The 19,428-nt window shown below is 58.5% G+C and overlaps 1 protein-coding gene across 3 annotated transcripts; it reads right to left on the bottom strand.

Moving 5' to 3' along the window:
* Positions 1-4,609: 4,609 nt before the first annotated feature.
* Positions 4,610-14,335, bottom strand: C16H15orf39 (chromosome 16 C15orf39 homolog). 3 transcript variants are annotated; one of them, XM_020873632.2, is made up of 3 exons: positions 14,182-14,335; positions 7,967-10,762; positions 4,610-6,021 (listed from the first exon to the last, which is right to left on the bottom strand). In XM_020873632.2, the coding sequence occupies exons 2-3, from the start codon at positions 10,710-10,712 to the stop codon at positions 5,654-5,656; spliced, it is 3,114 nt and encodes a 1,037-aa protein (XP_020729291.2). In that variant the 5' UTR covers positions 10,713-10,762; positions 14,182-14,335; the 3' UTR covers positions 4,610-5,653. The 3 variants fall into 3 exon arrangements, with proteins under 3 accessions (XP_020729291.2, XP_020729292.2, XP_020729293.2); XM_020873633.2 differs by lacking the exon at positions 14,182-14,335 and adding an exon at positions 12,277-13,811; XM_020873634.2 differs by having other exon boundaries at positions 5,933-6,021; positions 7,915-10,762.
* Positions 14,336-19,428: the final 5,093 nt, after the last annotated feature.

Here is a 19,428-nt window from a genome sequence, read left to right as displayed (position 1 = left end):
GGGGGCAAATTCTGGATGAGGTAGAAAGAGACCAAAAAGACCAACTGCCTCTTCTGAAGAATCGGGAACAAAAGTAGGATACTGTGCATGCTGTCTGCACACAGCACCACCTAAGGAGTGGGCAAACCACCTAAGCCACCCCACCCCTCCAATCCAACCCCTGAACACACCTCTATCCTCACCCCATATAAGTAACCTGCTCGTCCCCCCCCCCCCCCCACCATCCTGAGAGCAAGCAAGCAAGGAAAACTGTTACTTGTTCTGGCTCCTCCCTGCTGCAGCAGGGGCCCTAATTACGTCTTGCCTAAATTTCCTCTCTGGCCTCTGATCAATTTCTATTGATTAAGGAGGCCAAGAATCCCCATCGGCACCATCCCCACCAGTCCTGAGGAGTGCTGGAGGAATCTAGGCTGCCAGGGGCTGGGGCCAGGGGTATCCAGCCCAGGAGAGGGGCCTGAGTTACCTCCAGTTGGGGCAGCATCAGGTCCAGAGAGGCTCCAAGCTGGACAACTGGCAAGGGCTGGGGAACCAGATGCTGGGGGCCTGGGACACCCATCGGGCTAGAAGGTGGTGTTGGGGAAGCAGCAGGCAGAGCTGGTGGGGACCAAGTGTAGTAGTGTTTGGGACTCGTGCCACCTGCGGGGCTTAGCAATGCCAGGGTGCTGGTAGACAGGGCGGGGAAGACAGGCCCCCTGGCAGCTGGTGTCTGTGTGCCCTCAGAGCCAGCAGGTGGCAAGCTGAGAGGTGGCAGGGAAGTCTGGTCAGGGTGGCCCTGGCTCTCCCACATCGAGGAGGCGCCAAGTTTTGCAGAAAGGCGGGCAGGTCCCAGGGCTGTTGGGGGACCCAGGCCTCCGCAAGCAGGGGCTTTCATCACCACTCATGGTGGATGGGAGCCCAGGCCTCACTGAGGACCCTTCAGAAGGAGGGCCAAGCCCTCAGCAGGCAAGAGGCTGGTGGAAGCTTCTAGATTTTCTTCTGTGGGGCCCCAAGTCAAACCCCAGTCCCTCTGACAGTGGGGCTTGGGGAAGGGAGGTTTAATAGGGTTTGAGGAGAAGAAGCTGCCACTCTTGGAATCCCAAGCTGTGAACATCAGGAGGAGAGAGGACTGTCCCAGCCTCACTACGTTTACGTGCGAAGGACAGGGGCTTGTTGATGATTTATCTGGGGGCTGGTGGAAAGAGGAGCAGGGGCCCCCTGCCAGGCCTGGCAGTCATTGGAGGGGTCTCGTGAGGTCCTTCCAAGCAGCTCAGGGGCTCAGTACCCCCTTTCCAGGAGCCTAGGTCCCTACTGCCCTGAGAAGGCACAGGGGCCTGTGAATGGGGCTCCTGGAAGACAGAGGCAGGGGTGCAGGAAGCGGAGTGACCAGTGCAGGCTGAGGCCGGGGCAGGGTGAGGGGGGCCAGGTGGGGGGCTAGCTTCATCAATGCACAAGCCTCTGAGTGGGCAGCAGCTAGAACGCCCATGGTTGGGGTCCCCAAGGAGCCCCCCACCTGCCTGCCAACCTCAGTCCAGCCAGGGGAGAGAGAGGAGGGCCCTGCGGCCCCTCCCCTGCCCTGGGGGCTGGAGGCCGGCACTGGATTGGGCTGGACACCCCCTTGGGGAGTACGAGGGGTGGGCGCTGGGGAAGCTGCCAGGCAGAGGTCCGGAGGGCACAGAAGACAGCAGTCAGCAGCAGGGCCCAGTGCCCACTGGCCGGAGCGCCCCCGCCACCTTCCCCATACCCAGCCACACTCATCCCCGGCTTCCTCAGCTGGGGCCGGGCCTACGGGGAAGCAAGCAGGGTTGGGGGGTGGCCCCAGGGGTTGAGGCGACCAGTCCCACCTCTAGAGGGGCCTGCGGGGTCAGCAGAGGCATGTTGCGTCAGGTGGGAGTGAACCCTGCTCCATTTCCCCTGCGGGGACCAAGGGAGCACAGCCCCTTCCCTCCAACCCCTCAGTGACAACAAGCCGGGGAGGAAGCTGTGGAGGTTTCGTACCCCTCAACCCCCCACAGCCGCACTCTCCTCACCCATGACACCCTACAGAGCTGCCCCCTCACTCACCTCCTTGCAGGCTTAACTCCTGGCCGCAAAACTAGTGGGTCGGGACCCTCAGGCCATTTGTACTGAGCTGTGGAGCAGGTGGGGCAGCCAGGGGGCAGGGCCTCAAGCAAACCGAAGGCTCACCTGAGCACCTGCCTCCTTTTATTAAAGTAAAAGGAAGCGGCCACACGTGTCGCCTAGTGAGGCCACCTGGGCGGAGAGAAGCCAGGCCAGGGCAGGTCTGGGCCCGGCCAACAGAGGGCGGAGCAGAACCGGGTACAGAGCGTTCTCTGCCTCCCCACTGGCCCCGAACCTTCAGGACTGGACATGGCCCCTGGTCTGCTCTAGGTCTGGACACAGCGCCTGACTTGATGCGACCATCAGCAAGTTCCTGGACCACTTTCCCCACCTGTAACCCAGAAGGAGTAGTAGTCTGTTACTGGAAATGATTCCTGACTCGGTGTCCCCTTGGGAGTTCAATTAAAACCTAGATTCCAGGGCTCTGCCTAAGACCCTTTTCCATGGGGCCCAGGAGAGTATTTTCCAGGTGATTGCTTGAAAAGTCCTGCCTGGTTGCAGCCCAGCCCAGGAGACTTAGCTGGTTGCAGGGGAACTATGGGGTCAGAAGAGCCACTTGGATGGAACCACAGTGGAGTGGGCCCCGTTTGTCTCCTCAAGGGGTCCGGCAGCCACCACACTCGCTTCCACACCCCACCCTGGCTTCCTTGCCCTCAGCTCTTAGCCGTCAAGATTCCTATCAAAGAACGGAATGGGCTTTGTAAACAATTGTGACGAGTGGTAGCACTCCCAGACAGGAGGCCTGGGGTAGAGCTTTGACCCATCCCCACCACTTAGGCTGGGGCTCCTTGGAACACTGTCCTCCCTTGATAGGCCCCTCAGGCCAGGGCTAGGTCTCTCCCCTCAAGCCGGGCTCCCAGGACAGAGTCGTCCCAAGAGACGCAGCCACCCCCACCCCCGCTCCAGCTCTGCTCCGCCCTCACCCCGCCTCTGGGGCCCCAGGTGGACGGATGGACTCGGGTGCGGAGTCCTGTCCCCGGGGCCTCAGTTCCTGCCCTGTAATGGCTGGCAGGATGTGCACTCTGGCAGGTAAGAGGGGACGCTGTAGGTGTACAAGGAAGGCAGGAAAGCAGGGACAGACGGAGTGGGGAAAGGAAGGAGGGAAAAGAAAATACGAAAGTAAAGAAGCAAGAATCAGAGCCAAATCCACCAAGGCACTGGCAATTGTGGACGAAGCCCAAGGCGTTCAGTGCAGTCCTGTCTCTCCCTCTAGTAGCCCCGAGTGATTCAGACTCTCTGCTCTTCACCTTCCTATAAACAACACGAACCACACCCCAGCTCTTCAGGTTGCAGGACTGAATGAGCTGCCAGCAGGTTGGATTGAGCCGTAACCAGGCCCCACCTTCTCCACCTTGCTCCCACACTCCAGCCACACTTCTAATCCTTCCCAGATACTTTACCCCTGAGCCTCCGCACGTGGTCTTCCTCAGGCCACACCTGGCACTCCTTTCACCCGCATCTTCCTACCTGGCTTCCAGGCAGGAAGCGTCTCGTCTGGAACCCAAGGACCCTTTCTCACTGAGCCCCCACCATGCCACCCCATTAGGCCCCTCCTGAGCTTCCACGGCACCCTTCCCCCAGGTTCTGCCCTACAGTCACGTGTCGGAGTTGCCTGTTTCCGGGTTAGCTCAGTTGATTAGAGCGTGGGGCAATTAATGCCGAGGTTGTGGGTTCAATTCCTGCACAGTCCACAGAAGCAACTCACATTTTGGGTTTCCCTGATGGCCCATACAGTGAAGAATCCACCTGCAATGCAGAAGACCTGGGTTTGATTCCTGCATCAGGAAGATCCCCTGAAGAAGGGAATGGCGACCCACTCCAGTATTCTTGCCTGGAGAATTTCATGGGCAGAGGAGCCTGGCAAGCTACACCATCCATGGGGTCAAAAAGAGTTGTACACGGCTGAACACATACTTCCCTTCCCCCATCAAAGGCCAGGGCACTCCTCAGGCCTGTATGGTTAGAGTACAGGAGGCAACGGGTCTACACAATAGTGTAGCTGAGCTCTGAGAAAACCCACAGATATTAGGGTTGATGCTGGTAGGTGTGACCAGCCTTCATGGACTGGCTACGCCCAGATGGATGGTTAGGAAGCAACCTCGGCAGCCCTGAGAACAAACCTGTAGGAATACAGGCCAGCAGAGGCAAGGTGTCTGAAGGGAACCTAAGCCCAGCTAAGATGTGAGAGGGGCTGTCCCAGGGGTGGGGTGGGGGGAAGGGGACAGCTCTGTCCCACTTAGAACTTGGCAGGCATGTCCTTGGTCCTGGGAGAGGGGTATGCAATGGTGTCTGGTGACCAGCATTTCTCAATGGGCAGTGGGCCATAGACTAGCAACCCCCAGGACAAACATGGCCAGAGCTAGCGGGCAGAGGGTGCTGGAGAGCCTCGGCACGTGTGGGCTGGGAGCAGAGAGCTGCAGACTGAATGAAGGGCGAGGGACCTGGTGACGACACATGGAACCAACGTATGACACACACCCCTTACCTCATTAAGACAAAGTCAAGCCTCAGGTCCAAAAACAACCCAAATATTTTTAATGTTTAATGGCCTGTCTCCAGGGCCCACAGCCTTATTACAAACCTTAACTAGGCCAGGGGCCCAACTTGCCAGCCTCCGGCTCAGTTCAGCACTCTGCAAGGAGCTAACCCACAGCAGGCCTGGCTGATGGAGCCCTGGTGTGGGGAGGGCCAAAGTCCTTAGTTGACGTCTTCGGAGACTTCCAGGGCTGAGCTGTCACTCAGCCTGTCCCTTTTAGTCCCTGAGTCCCTGTAGCTGCTTGGCTTCCTGCAAACACACAACTTCCTTGGGAAAATGCACCAGGTCACGGCAGCAGCGCAGGGAAGTCACTGGGTCAGTTCATCACAGGCCAGGGCTTCCCAGGGGTGAAAGCAGCAGGCTCAGGACAAGGATGCCAGCCCCGGGCTGTATCCCTGTACCCCTGTGGAAGGGGAGGGGCTCCCTCAGGGAGCTCCAGACTGGGGGGGGTTAAGGTCAAACCCCAAACGCTGGGGCTGCAGCTCTAAGCTCTCCTCGGAAACGACTCTAGAAAGTGTGTGAGCCACATACACTGGACAAGGGGCCACTCTAAGACGACACACACAGACTCTCTAGAGGAAGGCCCCAGCCGAGACCCTGTCTCCTGTCCTGGGGCAGGAAGCAGAGAGCAAACCGTGACGGGTGTGTGTCAGGCATCACTCCACAATAACCCTGTGAGGTAGGCCGTGTTGTGCTATTTTACAAATGGAGAACCGTGGGCACAAGAGGGGCAGTGGCCTGCCCGGTTACACAGTGAGGAACAGGAGCCAGGATTCAAGCCCAAGTCTGTTGTGCTCCAAGGCCCACACGTTTTCTCTAATAGGAAATATCCTTTCTGATAAACGCCTTCAAATTAAAAGTTCAGGGGCTCTCAGCCCAGCCTGGGGTGAGGGGCGGGGAGCAGGGTAAGAGCTGGAAAAACCGCAAGGCCGTGTCCACTCCTGGCTCTCAGTAGCTGGAACGGCAGAAGCAGGGCTTAGAGCGATCCACAGATCTCCAAACAGCAGTGGTGACCCAAGGTTACAGCTGGTGGCTCTGGCTGCCCAACAGCTGTGGGCGTGGTGCGGTCCGGTCTGGTCCCGAGGCCTTGTGGCCCCAAGTGGGCAGTGCCAGGCCATTGAGCCAGGCGGATTCGAGCAGGCTGCGGAAGCGTGCCTTCACCGTGGGGCCGGGCAAGCTGACACCAGCAGCAGGGGTGGGGGAGGCCCCTGGGGACTCCCCCACAGCAGTCGCCTCTGCTTTCTCTGGGCCAGGGGTCGATGGCTTCCTCCCTGGCTTTTTGGCTTTGGGGGCAGCCGACTTCCAAGTCAGGTCTAGGCTCCCTGGCTCCTCTCTGGCCACGGTGGATTCCGAAGAGGGCACTGATCCAGGGTCAGTGTTAAAGTCACCTGGAAAATGAACACACTGTCAGGCCGTAGACCCAGAACACACTCAGGTCCCATCTTTGGGCCCCCAAAACCAGCTAAAACAGTGGTTCTGCTGTCCCAGGTGAGGGCAGCCCTGGTAAGGTCACAGACATCGCGACCCTTCCCAGCATGTGCCCACTGGCCAGACTGTCCAGCCCATCAAGCCAAAAGGGCGGGCCTCTCCTCAGGTGATGCCAGCACTCTATCTGATGAGGGCCCCCCGCCAGGGCCCGTCTGAGCGCAAAGACAAGAGGAAAGGGGCTCAACAGGCCAGAAACCACTGGTCTGATCTAAAGGCTCACTAAACAGCTACGGAAACTGAGGAACAGAGGGAGCCCTGCCACATCACCCCCAGAGCCAGAGCCCAGGCAAGGCTGGGCTGAGAGCATTGCCTGAGGGGAGCAGGGGGAGGAAGGGGTGGAGGGGGTGGGAGGGGGTTCCTGCTTGGAAGGCAGGCTGTCAGGGGAGCCCTGTCTAAGGACACCTCTGAGGAGCAGTGTCTGAGGAGCAGCTCCACAAAGATACGGGAGGGTGGAGACCGGGGCCCCAAAACGCAGCCAGAGGCAGGAAGCTGGGCCCCATTCTCGTAGGCTCGGTCAGAATAGGAGGGAACTGTGATGGGCCTGGACCCCACTGCCCAGCAGGCAGTGCAGGAAAAACAGACCTGCCCCTCTGTGGGCCCGAGAGCCCAAATGTAGAAATATGACTGGCTGGGGGACTTGTGAGTGAGGCATTGACACCCACCTTCATTCCTTTCCATCCAAGAATAGAATACTTGTATTTGCATGTTTTTTTGCACCCCATTAGGGCAAATGACTCAATTTCTTAAGTGTTCAGTGGTCAGCAATGCTCCTCACTCAGACCCTGAAGCTTCACATCTACACCTTGTTGCCTCAGGTCTCCTCTCTATGGAGCCAGGACCAGATGAAAGTCCAGAGGAAGGCTGCCAGGATGGGAAGGAGACAGCAAAGAGTTTCTGCAGAGACAGAGCCAGAGGCCTGGAGGATGGAAGGTCAGGTGGATGGCGGACTACAGAGGAGGCCTTGGCCTTCAATGCCAGATGTCCTGAAGCAGGACAGGTAGTGACGGACACCACTCGGCGCCATCACCAAAGCCCTGGCTAAGTGTGATGGTAACCATCCACCCATGCGGCACTGCAGCCCCTCCTGAGAGCAAGGTCCAGCTACCTGATCTGATGCAGAAGATGCTCTCAGACACCAGAAGGTCACAGGGGAGCACATCACGCACAGACTTTATGCGGCAGGATAAAGCAAACCACAAAACAACACTCTGACTTACAGGCAACTCCAGTGTCTACCTGGGAGGACCGGGAAACTACACACCAAATGCTGGGTGAGTACAGAGCTGCTCGCTGAGCTGGGACAGACTGGGGCGGGAAGCAAACTCAGACAGATGCTCAGGAGTGGGGTTGGAAGGAGTTTAAGGGTCGGGAGAGACCCCAGGTGCATTAAGCCCAGCAGTCAGGAACTTGGGGCTTGAGCTCAGAAGTGGGGAGGTGGGGCAGGACACACACAAGGGAAATGACCTCAGACAGAACACAGGGCCTGGTCAGAGCCCCAGGAACACCAGAGGAGAAACTTGCACCAAAGATGGAAAAGGCACAACAGGGAGTGAGGGCGCAGGGATCCGGGAGGGAAGGCCACGTTTCCCTGGGGACAGAGCAGCTGGCAAGCTGACATGCTCAGGGGCTTGCAGAGGAGGCCGTGAAGGTGCTCACTGACACTAGGGGTGAAGAGGGATCGGCCCCCCCCCAGAAAGCCAGCCCCTGCCTTTCCCCCCTACCAGGCACAAGTCCTTCCCAGAGGCCCAGAATCCTTCAGCCCTCAGCGAGGACCACTCACACAGCCCACACACCTGTCACTCGCTCACACAGCTCCGGCGGCTACAGGGGTGGCCCCATGCTCACCCAGCTGGCGGCGGACGCAGTCCCGCCACTGCAGGCCCAGCAGGTCCGGGTAGATGTCGGGCAGCTGGCGCAGCGCCAGCAGCTTCAGCATGCGTGAGGTGCAGCCATGCAGAGCGCGCTCCCGCAGGGCCCGCTCCTCCGACAGCGTGGTGGGCCGCAGCTCCACGCGGTGCTCCTGCAACACGTGGTCTACGGAGGCGGGCGGCAGCCGCGGGAACAGCCGCTCCTTCACCAGGTGGATGGGCACGAAGATGGCCCCGGCCCGCACCACGTGGGGGAAGGGGCACTGCTGCGTGCACACGAAGCTCTGCAGCTGCGACAGCAGCTTGCCCAGCAGCCCCTGCACGCCCTGGCAGTCCTGCCACGCTGCCCGGCCCCAGGGCCCAGATGTCTCAAGCCACTCGCGCAGCTTTTCAGGTGGGGAGTGGGCCACGGAGCCCGAGATGGCGTCACACAAGGATGCATGCAGTCCTGCGAAGTGCTGCTCTGAGGAGTCGGCCGTGGCAGGGGTTGAAGCTGGGGAGGGGCCAGCAACCGGAGCGGGAGCCGGAGCGGGAGCCGGAGCGGGCGACGGAGCTGGGGCAGGCGTGGAGGCGGGGGAGGCCATGGCTACAGCTGGAGGGCTGGGCAGTGTCAGGCCGAAGCAGGCCATGGGCAAGGGCTGGGTGAGCATCTGTAGTCCAGGGGGCACAGGGGTGGGGGTGGGGGTGGGCGCGGGCTGGGCCGGGGCCGGGGCCAAGGTAGGTGTGGTGGGGACCGTAGTTGCAGGCAAGGGTGCTGGCCGGATGATCTTGAACTTTCGGAACATGAAGGCCACCGAGCTGTGGAAGTTGGTCCTCGGGGTGGCCTCTGTGGTCACTGGCACCCCAGGTGGTTCTGGCGCCTCTGTGACTGCCTTTTGCAGGCCCCGCGGATCACAGACTGTGTCCCCCACACCTGGCACATCCACAGATGCAGTGGGCTTGGCACGTCCCACGGGATGAGGGACCTTGGTGGGGGGGACCTTGGCGGGGGAGGCCTCGGCGGCGGTCTTCTTCACACTCAAGTCCAGAGCTACCTCCTCCTTAAGTGAGGGGTGCCCACTGGAGGGGGCTTCCTGGGCAGGCAGGGACCTCCCACAGTCTTTGTCGTGGCTCTCATTGGGGGCTGGGGCCGGTTCAGGCTCAGCTGGGGCCTCGGGTGCCGGCACGTCCAGGTAGTCACGGTAGGGGGCCAGGCTGAAGACGTTGTCGATGACTGGCATAGGTGGAGAGCTGGGGGGCAGTGAGCCCTCGTTCTGTGGCAGAGACTGGCGCTCCTGGGCACAGGGTGGGAGTGGTGGTGGGGTGCGCGGAACTGGACTATCTCCGATGACAATGGGTGCCCCGGGGTGCTCATCAAGCCGGGGCTGGGGCTGGGGCTGGGGCTGCTCCTTCCTGCAGCTGGGCAGCCACATCTTCTCCTCGGCTTCCTGCACGGGCTTCTCTGCAGGCCTCGTGGGCTCAGAGCACGGTCGGCTGGCAGGCAGAGGCTGGCATGCCCGCTGGAAGGCCCCGGGCTTTGGCAAGGCCTGCACACTCTTCTGGGAAGGTGGCGTCCCTCCGAGCCCTGGGGATGCTCCATAGAGAGAGAGGTCCTCCCGGGCATAGGGAAAGCCCAACGTTTGGGGGGCAAAGTCCAGTGGGCAGCGTGGGGTGAGAGGTGGCTCCAGCTTGAGGCCTGGCGAGGGTGCCGGGAGTGGGGCGGAGGGGTAGGCGTAAGTGTCCAGCCCCACCGGGGGCATATACGGTGTCTGAACGGCCTGCTGCCTCAGGTAGGGGCTGTTTAGCCCACCAGCCGGGTACCCGGTCCCCTTGTGGGTTCCCAGTGGCTGCAGTGGGAGCACCGAGCCGTAGCCGCCTGGCTTCTCTGGGTGGCGACAGGCTGGTGGGCAAGGCACGGGCTGTGTGGGGTGGGGCAGCGGATAATGCGGGGGCACTGCGTCCTGGCAGGCTGGTCCTAGGGGCTGGGCCAGCTGGGTCCAAGGACTCGGGGGGCCCTCAGACAATGCCTGCTTGGGGTCCCCAGAATAAGGACTCGCATACTTGGAGGCCAGGAAACCTGTGCTGTGGAGGGCCCGGTACTTCTCCAAGAAGGCCTGGCAGGGGGAGAAGCTCACCGAGGAGTCTTTGTCAGATGCCCCAGCTGGCACCCCACGCAAGAAAGTGCCATCCAGGAACTGGCCCTTTCCAGAGGCTGGGGGCAGAGAACAAGATGGGTCCACTGGTGGTAACAAGGATCCTGTCACCAGCGTCCAGTCAACATCCAGAGGCTTCTTCGGTGCCCCCTCTCCCAGGCAAGTCGAGAGCCCATAACACAGGGGGCTGCGGTAGACAGGTTTGGGTGCTGCCAGTGGGGGACCTGGGTAGGAGTGAGGCTGGGGACCAAAGGGCAGGAGCTCAACAGGGCCAGAGTCCTGCACCTTCTCAGAGCTTTCTGTAGGTGGGCGGTAGAGCAGGCAGCTGGTCAGAAGGTTGTTTGCTCGGAGTGGGGGTCCTGCCATGCTGGTAGGGTACAAGGGTGGGTATGGGGTCCACGATGCCAATCGCTCAGACCCCGTCTTAGGAGCCCCCATGGGGCAGGAGAAGTAGGCACCCTTGTAGCTGCAGGGGTCCTGGTTACCAGCAGAGGGGGGCAGGCTGTGTCCGGGCCCGGAGTCTGCCTCTAGGCGGGGCAGCTTCCCATACATCACAGGCCCCAGGGTCCCCAGTGGCCGCTTCTCCGCCATCACTGTGAAAGCTTCAAGCCCTCCAGGGCCCCAGCTACTCAAATGCTGACCTGGGAGAGAGAAGAAGAGAGGCAGGGGCTGTCAAAAAAACAGGCCACAGGCAAGCAACAGAGAACTGCTGTTCTTGCTGGCTCACTGCCATGCCTAAGAACTTGGCACTTAGTAGATGCTAAGTACAATCATGTATGGATACTAAGTACACCCATTCATGTATGGATTTATATATGCTAAGTACATCTATTTATGTATGGATGAATGAATGCATATATAAGCCAACTTTGTTTCTAAAGCTGTAAAACCCTTTGCTTAAAGAATTCTTACACAGCAGCTCTACTATACCTCCACCCCCACTCCAAGAGTCCCTTCACTTCAGCTTTACTCCACATGACTCCCAAGACCCCTTCTGAACTTTCACACTCTGGGGAGCACAGTCTGAGGATCGCTTTGCTTGGCTACTTACTCCTCCTGCTCCTACTTCCATCCATATATAGATGAGGAGTCCTGTTCATCCCAAAGTCATTGATGGAAGAGATGGGATGAGAAGCAGGCTTCCTACTTCCCACTACAAGCTCTTAAGTCTCAGATGCCACAGTGACTTCCAGATTCCTACAGCAGCCAAGGTGCGGAATCAAGCATTGTCTACAAATTCAGATTTCCTGTGACACTCTAGATCTCACTTTCTGACCCATCAGTCTTATTGAAAAATGGCAGAGCCAGACCTGGAACCAAGTCCCTAGGCCCAGAAGGACACATACTGGCTTGGTTTTAGAGAGTAGTAGTCCCCAGCAGAGGTGGCCCAGGGGAACCTTTGGTGTAACCCCCACCCTCACCCTAGAACGAACCCCAGCAGGAGAGCAACGACTGTCCAGCAGATGGCGCTGTGGCACCAACAGGAAGCTCCCACAAAAGTGCAGGCGAGCAGAGCCTGTGTCCATCCCAGCCCCCAAGCTGCAGTTGTCCCAAGGCTCATGGGGGCAGCACAGGACCGTGGAGCAGGTGGGGAGGCAAGAGGCTCCAGGGAGGGAGCTTCCATGGGTCACAAAGTGCTAGTTGGCAATGACCCCCTTGTACTGAAGGAAAAACTGAGTGCCTGAAAAAGACTCTAAAGTCTCCAAGCATGGCCAAGCAAGGACTGGGACCAAGGCCCAGAGGTCAGCGTGGATTTCCTCAAGGCAGCAGGTACCCCGTGGCCCAGGAGAGGTCATCTGAGGCCAGTCTGCTAGAACCACACTGACCTGCTTCTACCTCCCCCAGTGCCCTGTTCCCCGAAACCCTCAGGTGGCTTAGGAAGGATGAATCAGCTCAATCTTGCTATGATTAGGCCATGGGCCAGGTGTCACAGGTTTCTGTCACCAAGCCAAGACCAACCTCCACCCCACCCACCCACCCCCCGCAGCTCTCTCCCTTCAGCTGGGTGACCAATGATACCCATAGGCTCAGAGTTAGACTGGCACATTTTGAAAATGTGCCAAGAAAAATCAAGGGTATTATGGGGGCCAGTGACCACCCTTCTTCCAACCTAAGTGCCACCAAGGAAGCCAGGCAACACTCAGAGTTGTCTCACCTCCTGGCCAGAATCCAACCTCAGACCAGCCTGAAGAAGAGGATGCTCCCAAGAAGACAGGAAGGGGTATCGGGGCAACAATATCGATGGCAGTGCCCTACAACAGGCGGCTGCATCCCAAGGGGAAAGCCTCCCACTCCAGTGCACAGCGGCTTTGCAAGAAGTGGTTGTATGGTTTGGGTGGGGGCCGCGGGGGGGGGTTGAGACCCCTGCCCTTGGGGAGCTCTGGGTTAATTAAGTGTGGGCTCTAGTCTCACTTCCCGCATACACTCCTTGGGACCGTCTCCATACCCACTCCCGGCCCCAAGAGCCATTCTCTCCTGGGCTCTGCCCATTGTGTGCCCTTCGCCCTGGGGACTTCCTGCGACACCCCTGGGACTCATCCAATAAAGGTGAGGCCACTTGGGACCCCCAAGTCTTTGGAGGAGATATGAGGGCTCCAGGGAAGCAGCAGAGGGCTATGAAGGGTATGGGGGTAACACGACCTCCTGCTATTAGGAGGTACAGAGCCCAGCACACACTCCCTCAAACAAGGCCCTTCTCCACACTAAGCCCAAATGTAGGTGCCTCCTTCCCTCACACACTCGAAGAGGCAAGCAATTGTTTGGAGAAGGGTAGGTCTCCAGGGAGCAGGGCCACATCACCCTTGGGGCCACCCAGCGTCTTCCTGACTGAGGTTGGAGCTGGGCTGGGAGGACCACTCTCAAGCAGCACCCGGGAGAGGAGCCCACCGCCGCCGTGCCATCCCTGCCCTAAACAGCAGGGGGCGCAAACAGCTCCCTGGCCCAGTTCCAACGCCTAAGGGGTCTCCGGGTAGACATTGGGCAAGACCAGGAAGAAGAGAGCGATCCTGCCCAGCTGTGGCCAGCGCCTCTGAAAGGCTGAATCGGCTCTCCTTCCCGTGTTCTCACACCTCCCCCGGCTGAGGTTTTGGGCCCTGCCTACGCTACAACCGCATCTAGGGGCAGCCCAGGCTCTAGCGGTGGGGGAAGGGTGGCGGGATCCGCTCCACCCCGCTGTCCTCTACCTGCCTCGCCCTGAACTTCAGTGCCTGCGGCCCTCAACCGACCTGGCTTTGGGGCTGCCGCCGCACACGGCCCCGGCGGCTTCCGGGTGTCCCCATGCCCTGCCCGGCAGCGCTGGGGCGCACGTGCACCCCAGAAGGCCGATACACAGGCCGCCACCCGTGCAAACCCGTGCCTGCAAGTACGTGCCTGGCCCGTATCTGCACACACGCCCCTCCAGAACTGCGTTCTCCCCTCGCTCGGGGCCCCGCACACGTGTGCACGCAGGCAGGCCGGAGCACCGGGCCCCACGGACCGACATCTAAAAACTGGCGGGAGGGCCGGGGCAGGGGGCGGCCCGGCAGCAGAGTTCGGGCAGTCACCGCCTCGGGGCGATCCCGCCAGCCTGGGCTGCGGCCAGAGGGTGAGTCAAGACTTAGCGAGGAAACCGCAGGGCCGTCCCGTCCTAACAGGGCGCGTCCAGGGCCCCAAGGCGTCTCAGTGCCAGCCGGCCCCCAGGCCAGGCCCCCGCCGCCCCCTCATCCGCCCGAGCCGTCCACGTGAGCCGGGCCCCGCGGGAGGCCCGAGGACTCGGCCTTAGCTCCTCTTCTCCAGCCCCGCGCCGGATCCGTCACCCAGCCTCCAGAGCGCTACCAGGCCCCCGGCGCCTCGAAATCCAGGGAAAGTCGGGGCAGCGGCGCGACCCCTGCCCGCAGCCCGCCCGCCGGCGGCCCCCCTCCGCGGCAAGTAGGAGCCACGCCACCTCGGCCCAGGCCCAGCTCGCTCCATCCCGGGACCAGCCGGTAGGGGCGCCCTGGGGCAGCGCCACCCGCCCCTTCCCCACGCGCCGCCCGCAAACTCGGCCCAAGTTTCCGCGCCCGCCGAGTGGGCGAGCTCCTACCTGCAGGACACCCGGCTTCCCGCTGCTGCTGCCCGGCACCGCGGCCGCATCCTCCAGCGCCGCTGAGGACGCGCGTCCAGGTCCGGCCGGGCCCTGCGCGGGAAGTCGCGGTGAGCACCGAGCCCGGAGCCACCCTCCTCGCTGCTGTTCGCGCCGCCGCCGGGCGCCGTCTGCGGTCCCGGGCGGGGCGGGCTGGGGGCGGAGCGGGGGCGGGGCGGCCCGCGCAGCAGGGGCAGAGCTGGGCCGCGCCTCTGGGAGCTTGTGCTCCCCTGAGCCCCGGGGGTACAGAGGGCCTGGCTCTGCCAGCCCTCCGGGGACCGGGCTGCCGACGCTCTGCACACTCTGTACCCGCCGCCCTCCGCGAAGCCATCGCCCGGCGCGCCCATCACACGCCTCCGTTAGACCCTTCATTCATTGTCACTTTTTAGCTCTGTGAACTTGTGCCCGCCACTTGACCTGCTGAGCTTTAGTTTCCTCATTTCGGTAAAACTGGGATTAAATTATATCATAATGGTGGTGTCGTAAGGCTTAGAAGTGATGGTATTAAACATGTGACTCTCTTGGCTAGTACAGTTGCGTTAGGAGGCTGGAGAAGGGCTCCTTAGTCTGTCCCCTCATTCTCGGTTGCAGCTGGTGAGGGCAAATTCCTACAAACCTATCTCAGTTACAGTTAGGCCCCATACCTTCTGAGGAAGGGGTGATTTCCCCATCCCTAAAGAGAACCAGGGCTTCCCTGGTGGCTCAGATGATAAAGAATTTGCCTGTAATGTGAAGACCTGGGTTTGATCCCTGGGTCAGGAAGATTCCCTGGAGAAGGAGCTGGCAACCCACTCCAGTATTCTGGCTTGGAGAATCCATGGACAGAGGAGCCTGGCGGGCTGTAGCCCATAGGGTTGTAAAGACTCGGACACGACTTGGGAAATGAACACATGCAAAGTGAACCAGGTATAAGGATGCTGGGAGGTTCACTAAGTAGTTTCAGTGAGTCCACTTGTCCTTTAGAACAAATTTCCTCCAGTAAAACAGGTCTCTGCATGTGTGGCCTGGAAGGTCAGATGGGGTGGACCTTTCCCAGCCAGGATTGGGCTGTTACCTAGAGAGGAGCTGGAGGGGTGGAAGGGCTGCCTCTCTGGGCCATCTCATGTTAGATGAGAAGCCCCTTGGTGCAGTGCTAATGCCTTCTCTGATTTTAGTATGTGTGCTGCCGAAGCGAGCACCTGCTGCCTTCTTTGAAATACCTGGTCCCTTACATTTCCTGGGCTGCCCTAGGACTGGGGACAGGTGTGTGCCGTGGAGGAGGGAGGGACCAGGTGGACATGCCAAAGGTCAAAGCACGATCATGGGGCAAAACCACCAAGGTCACCTGTTTAGATCCCAAAGTTCAGGCCTGCCTGAGTCAGAGGGCAGAGCAGGCCTAGGACTGCAGGTTCCAAGAGTAAGGATGACGCTTGAGCCACTGGAGCTGGGCAGCACGGACTGGGCACAACAGGGAGAAAGAGGAAATAAAGGTCACCCGGGGGCAGCAGAAAGGGTGCCACCCAGTTAAGAGCTGGAGGATCCTTAGGAATTGAGTTTGCAGAGAGCTGGGAAGCAGGGACTCAGAGAAGGTTGGGGCTTTCCCAAAGTCACACAGCAGGTTGGGATCAGGAAAGTGCATTTGTGTGTTGACAACCAGGGGTCATGGTCAAGCCTCAGCTCACAGGCTGTACTTCCCCACTCTTGCTCCTCACCAACTCTCTGCCCTGTAATTAGGGGTTGGGTGGAGGGCAGTGTTCTCAGCATTCAGGGTCTAGTCTCAGGACTGTCAAGTTGTCTGCTCAGCTGGCAAGGTGTTCTCTCCAATCTCTGAGCATGAGCAGGGCCCACCCAGGCCAGGATAAGGCTGATGAGACCCAACAGGGTCAGTTAAGATTCTACAGTCCCAGCCCCACTGAGGCTTGTCTTAATCCAGAGACACTTCACAAAGTGTCTTCACTTAATCAACATCTTGTCCATTCCTTTTCAGCATCACTTAGATGTTACCTTTGTAACTTTCTGAACCTCAGTTTCCTTATCTGAAAAATGGGAACCATGAAACCTGCCTCACAGACCAAAGTAAGTGTTGTACAAAATCAGTGTGGGAAGTTGCTGGTAAACCCTAAAATGTTTGTAGGGTGTCAGCTGACCATGAGCTCCTGAAGGCATGACCTTGCCCTCTTCTTCTCTACCCTAAGGGTCATGTGCAGAGCCTGTGGAGAGAGATGCCTATCAAGCCTTTGTTGGATGAAAGAAAGTAACCAGTACAAGGTGGCTGCCTTGGGAACCCCCCTCCCTCCCACTGCCCTGTGTGATTCTTAGCCTGTGGTCTTGGAGAGGAGAAATGGTATTGCCGTTGGAACAGTGTGAGCCAAAGCAGAGAAGAGAATACTGCCCTTATGTGGAGTTCCTGGCTGGAGGCACAGTAGAATATAAAAGCCTGGAAGGGAGGACATTCCTCCCCACCCTACCCACAACACACACACACCCTGGGGCTGCATAGACTCCTAAGGCAGATTCTCCTCCTCCACCTCACCCTCAGTTCAGTCAGTCGGTTCAATTCAGTTGCTCAGTCATGTCTGACTCTTTGCGACCCCATGAATCGCAGCACACCAGGCCTCCCTGTCCATCACCAATTCCCGGAGTTTACTCAAACTCATGTCCACCGAGTCAGTGATGCCATTCAACCATCTTATCTTCTGTTGTCCCCTTCTCCTCTTGTCCCCAATCCCTCCCAGCATCAGGGTCTTTTCCAATGAGTCAGCTCTTTGCATGAGGTGGCCAAAGTACTGGAGTTTCAGCTTCAAGCATCAGTCCTTCCAATGAACACCCAGGGCTGATCTCCTTTAGGATGGACAGATTGGATCTCCTTGCAGTCCAAGGGACTCTCAAGAGTCTTCTCCAACACCACAGTTCAAAAGCACCACCCCACCCTAGACACTGATTACTCCTCTTGGCTCCCTGGGAAGGCAAGATCAGCTTGTTACCTACACATGATTATTAATAATAATGTCACTCACTATAATGAGGCCACACCTGCTATTTACAAATCTCCTTCCTTCCTCACAGGAGCTCCATCTATAAGCAGAGAGACAGAGCAATGTTGTGTCTTTCTCCAAGACACACAGCAACATGCTCCCCAATCCTTTCAGACCTAGCTATAGACATTGCCTCCTTCAGGGAGACCCCCAGATTGCTATTAAGGTGCTCTGTCCTCTACACTTCCTCATGCTGCCCCTCCTTCCACCGAGCAGAGGAACAGCTAGCTCCGTGTTGGTGGTGCTACTGAGTCCAAGCTTGCTCTGCTCCCTGAAAGACAGGCGAATGAATTGGAGATGAGGTGCTGAGGCAAGGAATATGACTTTATTTGGAAAGCTAGCTGATGGAAATGATGGCGGACTAATGTCTCAAAATAACCATCTTATTGGTTATTGGGGTCTGGATGCCAGGTTCTTTTATAGATCAGAGATGAGGGAGGTGAGGAAACAAAGGCTGTTAATCGTGCAAATATCTCTTAGAATGGCAAGCTTCAGAAAAGGAATGTGTTCATTTCTTCCTTCACGCCATCCACAGGTGTACAGGGTCCTGAATAGAGGCACTTTGGTTTATTGGTCAGGCCAAGGGGCAGGGTTCTCTGAGGCAGGCCATTATGTATGATTATAATAACAAAAGCAATGAAAGGCAAGTCAATGAAACAGTTCCAACATGGAGTCAGAATCAGCTTTCCCCTGCAACAGTGGGTGAGCAAGGCAAGAAGGCAAGGAGTTCACACTCCTTGAATGTGGCCCTGTGCCATACATCACATGATAGATGTGATCTCATTTAAATCTTACAACATGCATATGAGGCAGGAGTGTGAAAAACAAGCAAACTGAGGTGTGAACTGCTGGTTTGTGTCACCTTAGGCAAACCCCTTAACCTCTGAGTTTGCTCATCAGTCAAATGGTCATGATTAGAACATGTCACAGAGTGCCTGCAGATCCAAGGAGTTCACAGCTGGCTTTTTATAATAAATTCTCAACCAGTGGTAGCTCTGGAGGGGGAGGGGGAATCAGCTTGCCCACAGAGAGAAAAAAATGGAGGAGCTGGGACTTTCCCCACCAACCCCAGACTGTGTGACCCTGAACCCTTCTGAGAGAAGACTTGGGCACAGCTGGTGGTCAGGAAGCCTCTGCCACCCAAGTGCACAGAGTCTGAGGAGAGCCCTGTCCCAGTGGCTGCTGGCCTGGGTGCCAGGCATCTCAGGGGGTCTGGACTGGATAGGACCTGGGGTGGGGCAGATTCATAGGATCTGATCAGCGTGTGGTGAGCCACTTCCCATAACTGTGCTGGTAAACCAGTTTCCTTCTGCACGGAGGGCCGGGTTGGGGGAGGAGGGCAGAACTTGTTATTCTGCCTGGGTAAGCAGGGAATGGGGAGTCCCCACAAACTCTGGAGGAGCCTGAACGCCTCTCCAGAGGAAATCAGAGTCTCTCAGAGGGGGATCCCAAAGATCAATAAAAAGGGAAGGCCTTTCACTAGGCCACTGTGAAGACCATGTACTGGGGTGGGGGAGCCCTCTGATTAATTGACAGCCAGGATGGATGGACTGTCCTTCCTCTCCTTCCTTCCACTGTTGAGGACCCCCAGGCTTTGTGCTGAGTAGGACCCTGGTGCTGTTTTCCTGTCAGTGAGAGAGATGGCTGTAAAACAGACCATGGCATTCCAGCATGATGTGTGCTTGTGTGGGGTAGGGGCTGCTGTGGCCCAAGAAGCCCGAGAAATAGGGTACTGGGCCTTGAATCAGGAAGGGCCCCCTATCTGACTGTGCCAAAGCCAAGCCACTTGTGGGTGGGGTGGGTGTGGGTAGGGGTCTGGCTAGGTGCTGGAAGCAGTGGGAAACATTCCCTCCCTAACTCCAGGAAAGTGATTCTAATGCCTACATCTGACCCTGTGACTACACCACTGGGGAGCCATGGCTCCCCAGTGCCCTCAGGGTCCAATTTTCCACTCTGGCTTCTTCCTGTCTCCTGACTGACCCTCTCCAGCTGGCCTGCCACTGCAGCTCCCAGAGTCCAAGTTCCTTGCCAGGTACACCTGCATGCTTTGGAAGATTCTCTCCCTGGACCTTGGCTGCCTGTCTAGCTCTTTTTTTTGCTAACTCCTGTTGTCCTTCAAGGCTCAGCTCAGGTCCCTTCCTCCAAGAAGCCTTCCAGAGCTTCAGGCTCAGTCTGGTCACCTTTTCTGAGGCCT

Source organism: Odocoileus virginianus, chromosome 16 (assembly GCF_023699985.2).
Source record: "Odocoileus virginianus isolate 20LAN1187 ecotype Illinois chromosome 16, Ovbor_1.2, whole genome shotgun sequence".
Taxonomy (NCBI): Eukaryota; Metazoa; Chordata; class Mammalia; order Artiodactyla; family Cervidae; genus Odocoileus; species Odocoileus virginianus.
The sequence above is the reverse complement of the archived record's forward strand: the minus strand, read 5'-3'. Positions and strand labels throughout refer to the sequence as shown.

What these genes read in the sequence shown, in the direction of transcription:
- C16H15orf39 (XM_020873632.2), bottom strand. Translation starts at nt 10,712, where the DNA reads ATGGCGGAGAAGCGGCCACTGGGGACCCTGGGGCCTGTGATGTATGGG. An exon ending in CTGCGTCCGCCGCCAGCTGG is followed by an intron (nt 6,022 to 7,966) that starts GTGAGCATGGGG and finishes TTCATTTTCCAG; the next exon opens with GTGACTTTAACACTGACCCT.